This window comes from Harmonia axyridis, chromosome 5 (assembly GCF_914767665.1).
Source record: "Harmonia axyridis chromosome 5, icHarAxyr1.1, whole genome shotgun sequence".
Taxonomy (NCBI): domain Eukaryota; kingdom Metazoa; phylum Arthropoda; class Insecta; order Coleoptera; family Coccinellidae; genus Harmonia; species Harmonia axyridis.
Window position 1 is genome coordinate 9355583 of NC_059505.1, and position 11025 is coordinate 9366607.

Sequence of the window (11025 nt, forward strand, 5' to 3'; positions counted from 1 at the left end):
ATGACTTGAAATATTTTGTAGTGGATAAAATAGAATAGAAAATCTTTTATTGAAAAATTTCAAAGAAAAAATGATGGCTACATAAAATAATTTTTGAAATAGAACGAACATACACACGTTATTGTTTTGTAAATAAAATCATCACAAAATTAAAATTTTTTTCAAATTATTCGTATTGCATGATAAAGAAGTTCATAAGGTCACTTCATACTACCAATTTATGACACACATTCTATGTGTGACTTCATTCTTATTGATACGGTGTACCTAATTCAGTATTATAGCTCATTGATATGAATTATAAAATTTTCGAAATTATTTTATCAATACTCATTGTGTGTATTTTAGCGGAGGAAAGAAATAATCAGAAAGCATTATTAGTGAAAAAACATCTAAAGAGATTGAAGAAAGTAGAAGGTGCTATAAAATTGGTTGGAGGTAAAGGTGAATACGAAGGTAGGTAATTTTTCGTTGTTGATTACTCTTAATTTTGTTTATTTGAGGCAATTTCTGAAACAAGTGAATGAAGAGTCTCCTATCCAAATATTTAATTTTAGTCGCAAATTTTGTCATCATTATTTTCCTAGATTGCTGTGAATAGATATTTAAAAATTTGTGTAAGTTCGAGATCGAGTTGAACTTGACATGTGATATATGAATATGCATTTCATTCGCGTCTAAATTTTGATTACAAATTTGGATACCCATACTGTATACTCTATTTTCAAAGGAGATTCTTTGGGCTTAACCCACCGATATTAAAAAAAATGAGGAAAGTACACACTTGACACTGACATTCATCTACTAATAGCGCCTTTGGGGGACACACTGTATATATAGATATACATGAAATGTGATCCTTTATTGTTAATTCCATGTGCTGAATCTTCTCGGAAGACAAAATTGCATCCATATCTTCACTATGGCCATTATATTCAATAAAAATAACATTTGAAGAACCCAACTCTTAAATTTAAGTTGAAATTAATCAATATATCTGAACATTATGAAAAATAAAAGTACAATTCATATTTTCTCGTATAATGCGCCGTTTTCGAGTAATTTGTCCTTAAAAATAAAATTATCTGTGAAATTCGTAAGGGCGCAGTTCTGTGTTTTTCAATTGGAAACGTTCGAAGTTTGAACGTTCACATTAATTTTGGATATGGAAATGAAATGCTAAATGTGTAACTTTTGTACGAAATGAAATAACCAATGATTGGATATGAAAATCAGTGCTGATATGCTTGGTTGCCGACTGAATTCCTCATTATTATCGAAAATGAAATAGAAATCAAGAGAAGAATATTCAAATACTTTTATTTATTGTGAACGAAATTGCGGTACTTCATTTATTGTATTATAAATACAACTTCGTTCGCCAAATGGAATGGAAAAAGTGAGTTTAGCCAAGTTTTTCTAATAAGGAAGCTCATTTTTTTTAAGGTAAAAATGGTATACCTTATGCTTGGAAGAACTTCAGTGTTCTGGTTTCCAGGGGTGGCATAGCTCAATATGAAAATTTAAAATTGCTCAATCTTTATACATCTCGGCCGAATCGGAAAAAATGGAGAAGTAAAAAAGTGTTCCTTTTGACATCAATTGTCTATTGTTAAAATAATAAATTTACAAGTTAAAGATTCACTTTGTATATAAAATAACAAATCCAAGCTTCGTGTAAAACTTCGTGTTGATTGTGTCGTTAAAACCATATAAAATTCAAGCAATATATCGATAATGGGGAGCACTAACGTAAATTCAGGAGCCTTTGGGCGCTTGTTCATTCATGCGTCAATTGATTTAAAAGTCAGTTGAAAACTTTTTTCTCAGCGAAAAAGCCTTACCTAAAAAATTTTTTTTTTTCAGGAAATGTTGAAATTCTACATTCAGGTAGATGGGGAGCCATATGTGACGATGAATGGGATATGGCAGAGGCTAAGGTTATATGTCGGCAACTAGGTTACAAAAATGGAACAGTCAAATACACAGGGAATGGCTATTTCGGACCAGCTAAACGTAAGTCATTATATCATTCAAGCACCGAAAAATAAACAAACTTACGCGAGTTTAACTGAAATGAGTCGGTGAAAAAAGTACTATTGCTGGAGTTTTGGTTGTTTATACGTATGTACAATGTTCTACAAAAATGAATTTTTTGAGTAGAACTAAAAAAGTCCGCGTCACTATACATGTAGGATCCAATTATTGTTCCCTGTAAATAATTGCGATGGTTAACCGGATGCTTGGAGACCTATTAGCTTCTTTTAGTGTCGAGGGCATGACAGTTTCAATTGATTTACAGGGAACTAATTGTTATTGTACATATAATGTAAAAAGGATGTGTAATTCTTCGGGGTGTCGAAGAATGTGACATGTCGGTTGTAAAACTTAAGAGATTTACTGGGGTTGGGAAAGTTCAAGAACAAGACGGTTGTACCAGATGTGTTACATCTGTTTATCAGGTTCTAGTCCTTCTAGAATATTCGATTTCCAGGAATCTGCGAAGATCTTTGTGGGCGGTACGGCAAAGCTCTTATTGGACTAGGAGATGGTACTTTCCCCTAAGGGTGTGGCCAAAACGAAAAGAAGGGAGGTCGATGTTCGAGACAGAGTAGTTCCAATCGGGAGAGACACAGTTTAACTTAAGTCGAAGACGAGTCAAGTTCGGGCGGTCAACTTAAGACGTAAGACGAAAAGACGTTTCGCGGACTAGATTAAGACGAGTCGCGAACAAGTTAAAGACGACCGAAAACTTGAAGTACGACGAAGACGTGATAATCCAAGACGTTTCGAGTAATCAACAAACGAGTTAAAGACGAAATTCAGTACCGTAGTGAGAAACTTGTAATTAAGACGTAATTAAGATCTTCTCAATACTGAGTTTGTACTGTATAATTGTGGCTTTGTAAATAGATGTAAATAATTCAAAAGAGTTTAATTATTACAAATCCAACAAAGTCACGGAGAAAAAGACGAAAGGCCAGGTAATCGAATCATACCTCTAGACGATCGATTAACCAAGCCTACATACATATATCTATTCTTTATAAATGATTCACATTATGACGTTTTATATGAAAATATAAAAAAATATAATATAAAAAATTGAAAGGTGATTTTCGAGCATCATTATGAGGCAAGCGTTTAAATCCTTACTAATAAAATTTACATCATCGTGAAGGTAATTTCATGAAGATGAACTTTGTATCTCAAGGTTTTTCATATTTGAGAGATGATGTGAAATGAAGACATTGCTATCACTATTATTGTCTATTACTACGAATGAACAGGGCGTGGCGTGACCACTATATGAATAATTGAATACCGAGCTGCACTCTCCGATTCTCTTTACTAGACTTGGATTCTAGTTCTAGAACTGAATCACGTTTTGATTCAACTACCTTCTTTTGATCTCTTCTATTTCATCATATATTTCCATAGAAATATATTTTTTTCTTCTTAGAACTGAATCATGTTTTGAATCAACTCCTTTTTTCGCATCTCATCATTTATTTTCTTTTACCTTCCAGTTATTCCTTATGAATTTTTCATAAAATAGCGTGGAGTTTTTCACACTGACTCTTTGAATACAAATTCACAAATCACAAAGCGTAATTTGCTTTTAAAAAAGAAAATCGACGGATGCGAAGATCTTCCTTAATAATTCTTCGTACAAGAATTGGGCTTGTTGCGTTACTTTTTTGGCCTACTGTATAATTATAGCATTGTATTGTGTTTAAATTATAGGTCAGTTTTGGATGGACAATGTTTACTGTGAAGGTTCTGAAAAAGAAATAACATCTTGCAGATTCGATGACTGGGGTACGAATGATTGCGATATCACAGAAGCAGCTGGTGTTATCTGCGCAGATCCTCCCCAAAAAGAAGAGAAAAAACATCACGAACCTAAAAAGAAGAAATCACGGATGTGCGAAAGTATATCAAGGGTAATAAGGAAGGATGGTATATAATGCAAATTATTTTCTTTCAGGCAGAAATTACCAGATTCATTGGAATTGAGAATTCTTGGAGGGAGGATTAAACAAGAAGGAAGGGTAGAAGTTAAGACTTCAGGTGGAAATTGGGAACCGATTTGCGGCGATGGATGGTCTATTTTAGAAGCCTTGGTTGTTTGTAGGAGTCTTAATCTCGGTAAAATATTCATTCTATATGTGCAACTAAGTTCCCAATGTTTTTTTTTTATGAAAATGCAACTTATCGTAAAATATGGTTATAAACGAATCATTCAAAGTATTGCCCATTGTTAGTTACAACTTGTTTCCATTTTTCTGGCGAGGGCCTAGAAATGGGGGGGTAATAACCCCCCAAGATTTCCAAAATATAAAATTTCTGAATTCTCTCAAAGACGAAGAACGAAAATTTTTCCATAAAATGAACCAATAATATTTTTACTTTCCTTTAAAATCAACGCGGCAGCAAAAAATCGGAACCTTTTACAGTTTATGAATTTATTATCGCTCTCAAGAGCGATAATAAATTAATTTTATTGCACTACGAGCACGTCTATTTCCGAGGCTTATTATTCCTTTACCTATCTACCCGTTTTGTCGGCTTCTCCCTTGTTTTGCCATCTGTGATATTTGTATTCGTCATCGGCATACACTTTTTGTATCATTTTTATCAATTTTTCAATACTCCAGTAATCAAAAAACTGAACTGAGTTATTCACTTCGAAAAATTGTCAGTGCTGTGTTTTAGAATTTAATATGTTCAAATTGCAATTTATTTTGAATTGACTATACAGGGTGTTCCTAAATTGAAGGTACAAACGAAAATGACAAATTCCTCGGATCATTTTAAGAAATAAAGTCCTACAACATAGTCCCGCAAACTATTTGTTTTCGAGATACAGATGTAGATGTTATAGTTCGAGTTTTTTTCTCATAGCACCTTCCCTTCACAAGATATTTAACTTAAATTTGGCATAGTTTTTCCAATTTAAAGTTTTCATCATGTAATATGGTAATTTCGAATATAAATCTACAGGGTGATATTTCTTCTAGAAGATTGCGCTCTTCTTTCCATCAGAAGTTTTTTTTTTTGGCGAACCACTGTTAGTTCAGAAAAATATAAAAAGAAACTCTAGTCCAGTACTACACTTTTTGGTTTCTTGTCGGTTCTTGTCAAACAATTCTCTGGTAATTCCCAGGAAAATTTCAAATTATTGTAAGATCCAGTAAGCTGCGATGAATAAGTAATTAATTATAAGTTTTGGTAATTATTTACCCAATCTGTAGAGAAGATTCAGAAAGATTCGATAAACTGTTATAATAAGCATCTCAAAAAAGTAGGACTACAAGAAACACCCTATATCTCGAAAACAAATTGTTTGCGGGCCTATGTATACGACATTCCATTCTCAAAATTATTTATGGAATTTCTCATTTTTTTTTCGTAGATACCTCCAATTTATAAAAAAAAGTAAAGTAAGAACTATCGAATAGGTAATCAAAAAATGCTAACATTTCGAGTAATTTTTGGTTCAAACTTCGTTATCAAACCTTTCTTCGTCACATTACAGATTGAGTAAACGTTGTCTTCAAAAAAAATTTTTTCGGTAACCCCCCCCAGAAGAAAAAAGATCCACGCCCTTGTTTTCTGGTAGAGCTCGAATACACCTACGGTAAACGTATTCATATTTTGAGGCTATCCATGAATTGAGCCATTTTTTGGTGTCTTTATATGAGTGGAACTGCTGATGAGCCAGTTCATTTGCCATCGACCGGAACAAATAATAATCTTACGGTACAATATCTGAGGAATTTGGTGGCTGGGGGTAAGACGTCCCATTTGAGTATTTCCAGATAGCTTTTAGCCACAAAAGTCAATTCTGGCACCAGCCTACTACTTACACAAAAACATGTTCAAATTTGCGAAACTAGACCCGATATTGTTGTAGAGTGTCGAGATACATTTTTGAATTGGTAATTTTTTTTCTCCACCATCCCATAAGGAGAAACAATGGGAAAAAATCTAACGCCACCATTAGAATCTCTATGTTGGATAATGGCTACAAACCAAATTTCGTGAAGTTATATTCAAAAACAAATGAGTTATACAGAAAAAAAGAAAATCTCGATTTTTAGTTTTTTCCAGATATCTCTGGAACCATTGGACATATTTTGGATCTGTTGGCACCAACACTCTAATCCCTAATTAACGCAACTTTTTTGTGATTTAAGCCATCCTGTATTTTTAACGGTTTTCGATATCACTGTAGTGTCCCTCTAAATAGTTCTAACCCTGTATTTTTCTTCACCATTAAAAAAGTTCTTTACAAAAGAAATTCACAAATAATGGCTTTTTCAGGGTATGCAGGTAATGCATTTCAAACAGACTACTTCGGTGGAAATCTAAGTAACAACAGTTATGCCGATATCAAGTGCAGAGGTGATGAGATCTCACTGAAATATTGTCTACACGATGTGAATGCTGTTGGTGATTGCCCGGGCAAAGATTTAGCTGCTGTCTCTTGTACCACAAGTTTACCAGATCTCGTAATCGATCATATAGACATAATGAGAACAGCTCATTTGGAAGACAGGCAGTTATTCTTTCTCCAATGTGCAATGGAAGAGAACTGTTTGGCTTCTGAAGCTTATAGAATACAGAGAGATAATCCCAGTGGATGGCACCTAGAAACGAGGAGATTGCTGAGATTCACAGCAAGGATCTTCAATGCTGGTACGGCAGATTTCAGGCCTTTCATTCCTAAACATCTCTGGGAATGGCACATGTGCCACATGTGAGTATTACCCTTTCGAGGGCTTCTAAAGCATGCTTTTGAAAAAGATCGCTGTAGCGGTAAAAGGTTGTCGAAATAAATAGATCGTAGATGTGATACAATAAGCTTAGGTATTTGTGAACATAACGCCATTGAAATATTAGCGGATTTGTGTCTGCATCATAAGTTAATCTCGATTAAACATGCCATCTTACTAGCCAAATTCTTGTCATTTGCGGGAGGTTTTAATTGCCTGCTTTAATATGAAGAAATCTGATGCTGAGGCTCGTAGAATGCTCTCATATACCTATGGTGAGGCCGCTATTAGTGAAAGAACGTGCCGAGAGTAGTTTCAACGCTAAAGAGAATGGTGATTTTGACATCAAAAACCAGCATGGCGGTGGAAGAAGATGCAGAATTGGAGGCATTATTTGATCAAGACTCGTGTCAAACGCAACAAATATTGGCTGGATCATTGGGAGTGACGCAACAAGCTATTTCAAAACACTTGAAAGTCATGGGAATGATTTAGAAACATTAAGATAATGGGTGCCGTACGAGTTGAAGCCGAGAGATGTTGAACGACGTCTGTTGTGAACATTTGTGACCGGATACGAAAAATGGTTTCATTGCGATAATCCCAAGCAAAGAAAATCATGGGGAGGCATGCTTCCACGTCGGTGGTCAAACCGAATATTCACGGTTCCAAGGACATGCTCAGTATTTGGTGGGACCAGCTCGGCGTAGTGTATTATCAGTAGTTAAAACCGACTGAAACAATCACAGGCGATCGTTATCTGACGCAATTAATGCACTTGAGCCGAGCATTGAAAGACAAACGGCCGCAATACATCGAGAGACATGACATTGCTCGACCCTATGTTGCGAAAGTGATCAAGACGTACTTGAAAACGTTTGAATGACTCTACCCCACCCGCTGTATTTTCCAGACGTTGCTGCCTTGGACTATCACTTGTTTCGATCAATGGCACACGGCCTGGCTGACTAGCACTTCTGATATTATGGAGAAGTAGAAAATTGGATCAATTCGTGGATCGCTTCAAAAGATGATCAGTTTTTTCGACAAACAAAATGTTGTTAATTATACCTACGAGTATAATTTGAAATTTATTAGAAAACCGATAAAAGCACAATCATGAAATCAATAGATTTGAAGTTCAATTCAATATGTGGATCAAATTGGCGCATAAATGACGAAAACTCAAAAGATCTTGACTTCCCATCAGTGATTTCCTCAGTTTCCTGATATTCTGAATAAATTCTTCGTATTATACGTATATAAGTTTTATAATTTTACTACAAAAGTATTCTTGGTAGTAAAAATATAAAAATGATCAGTTCCTGGCCGCGGTGTTATTTCTCGAAGCGATGATGATCACAATTGGCCATCGAGATCTTGTAATTTAACACCTTTAGACTTTGGAGCCACGTGAAATGTGAATGGCATACTTACCTCTTTACAATTAAATCAACATCCATTGATTTCTCTCGAAATATACTCTTTTTTTCCTATATCAAAATGAAACATTTTATTTTTATATGCCTTTATACTCGTAGCATGTAATTTCATTCTATCGTTTTATTTTCAGGCACTACCACAGTATGGAAATATTTGCAACTTTTGATATTTTCAATGACAAAGGTGTTAGGGTGGCAGAAGGACATAAGGCCTCATTCTGTCTGGAAGACAATCAGTGCCTGCCTGGCGTAGAACCGAAATACAACTGCAATAATTTTGGCGATCAAGGTATATCTACAAACTGTTCAGATATTTACAAATATACAGTCGACTGTCAGTGGATAGACATTTCTGATATAAAACCAGGAGTTTACACAATGAAAGTGGTAGTCAATCCAGAATTCAAGGTCGCTGAGATGTCATATGAAAATAATGCTGCAATATGTACATTTCACTACAGCGAAACATTTGGAACTGTTACAAATTGTTCTGTTCAAAGGCCTTAGATTAACTGTTTCAGTTGAATAATTTTGAGGAGCTTGTTGATTACCTTGTAGTATTTCAATACGTTTAATTTTGTATTTAATTTAAATGTATTCTGTATTCTGTACCTCGAATAGTTTTCGGTTGTTGTCATTTTCAATAAAATACCGACCAGTTAAAACAGAAAGTGTTTTTTTTGTGGCATGTTCATTAATTTGTAGTTTCGTATCTGCAAATTTCCACCAATCAAAAATGCTCAATTTTGGGTAACAAATGCTCAATTTTGAGTAACAACTATTTAGTTGGAAAAACTGTGAGACAGCACTTATCGGCACTGAGTGATCATCACTCAGTGATGATCACTGATAGATTACCACTAAACCTCTACCACACAGAATCGCCTTCCGTTCTGGTGTTCACAGGGCCGGCGCGAGTAATTTTGGCGCCAGAAGCAAACAATTTTTCGGCTCCCCTACTGAAGAAGTATCAATAACAACATAACAATAAAAAAAACAGCACTTGCTCCGATGATATTATTATTATTTGAACTGCGGTCGTTTTGGTTCGGTAAGCCTTCCGGGAACTCCGACCATGTCGGTCTTTTGTTCTCTACCCTACTCATTCATGGAAACCCAAGGAGGTCGTCAATGACGTTAATAAAACTGAAAACCTCCTTAATGGCCTTGGCCGTTACCTCTCTGGTATCCAGGACCGGCTTACCCATATAAATGGTTCTTAAGCCAGCCAGCTCCGGACACTTGCATACTATGTGTTCGGCTGTTTCTGCTTCTGATCCACAGAGCCTGCAAATCTCGTCTGCTGACTTTCCAATAAGGTACAAATGACGTTGTACCGACAATGCCCCGTCAGCAGTCCCACCATCACCCGAAGCTTGGCTCATGACAGCTTCAAGAGCTTTTTGGCGTAGGTATGTGAAATCGTCACGAATTTCTTTGCCTGAACAAGTCTAGGAGTGTTAGTCCAGTGGATTATCCTGTTGTTCAACTCCCATAGCTGGACCGCAGCTTTATATTGGTCTTTTCCTAGTCTCAGGTCCAGCAGGTGTTAACCTTGATGCACGTTTTGCAAGTTCATCAGCTTTTTCATTTCCTTGCCCTGGTACCCATAGTAGAGTCACTTTATTGCAACTGGCCAGTTGCTTTATGGTGTTACGGCACTCCCAACTCAGCAGAGACTCCTGGCAACACGATTCCAGGGATCTCAGCGTGGTTTGGCTGTCCGTGGTGATGTAGATATGCGCCCCCTTGATGTTCATTTTGAGACACTCCTGAGCGCATACATAAACAGCCAGTATCTCGGACTGTAAAATCGAGGGCTCACTTCCCAGGGCTTAGGAGTTCCTCAGTTTAGGTCCATATATCCCAATCCTAGTGCCCCTATCTGATTTTGATCCATCGGTGAACCATATGGCTGACTTTTTGTCCAAACGATTTACAAAACTTATTGCACTAGGACGGTCATTTATAACCGTTTCAAAGGGCGTTTCAAAATCGAAAGTGGTTGGCATAAAATCCGATGATTTTGCCAAGAGGTTTGAATCTAATTGATTCAGTATCGTCATATGTCCAACCCAGTTTTCAGGAAGGTGCTCCGATGATAATACAGTACTTTCTTCTTCCGATGGAGAAGTGCGTGAAAATCATTAACTAGTTCCTAATGAAAAATCGTAGGAAGATAAGTGGAATGTGTAAACATCAGCTTCCAAAAAAATTCGAAAGCAAAGTTCGTGTTGTTTTTCGTCTTTTTGAAATACATAATGATTTTATTCGTTTTTCAATGAGGGTAATAGGGAATTCTGTTTAAATTGGTTCGGCGTTAATGTATTATTTATTATACAGGCGGCTTAGTTAAGGCGGTTTGGAGATTCTTATTCCAGGGAATGTTAATTGATTAATGCAGTGGAGCGGAACAATATTAAGTTAAGCCATATTTTTCAGCCAATTTTTGGAGCATCATAAAAGAGCCGTATCTAGGGCGTGGCAAAGGTGGCACTTGCCACGGGCGCAAAGTACACAGGGGCGCTAAAAATATTAAAAAAATATATATATATTTGAGCACCAGGCGAAATAATTCGAGAGATTACAACTCGGTTTTTATGTATATACAGGGTGTTCCAAATTAAGTCTGCACCATTGCCAACTCCGTTATAATTGATGCTACGATGTCGGTTAAATGGGCAAACTGGTAGCATTTTTAGTGGCTTTCTATACTCTAAGATTAATTTCTACTCTGTTATCTGTGATTCAATTCATTAAAAATTCGATAGGAACTGAATTGTAATTTATTGTGAAAGTTT

General features: G+C 35.9%; 1 protein-coding gene across 1 annotated transcript; it reads left to right on the forward strand.

The window, feature by feature from the left end:
- Positions 1–222: 222 nt before the first annotated feature.
- LOC123680625 (lysyl oxidase homolog 2-like) lies at positions 223–8895 on the forward strand. The gene is made up of 6 exons (XM_045618610.1): positions 223–456; positions 1867–2016; positions 3748–3928; positions 3992–4152; positions 6331–6766; positions 8356–8895. Exons 1-6 carry the CDS (start codon positions 294–296, stop codon positions 8729–8731), a joined length of 1467 nt encoding a protein of 488 aa, XP_045474566.1. The 5' UTR covers positions 223–293; the 3' UTR covers positions 8732–8895.
- Positions 8896–11025: the final 2130 nt, after the last annotated feature.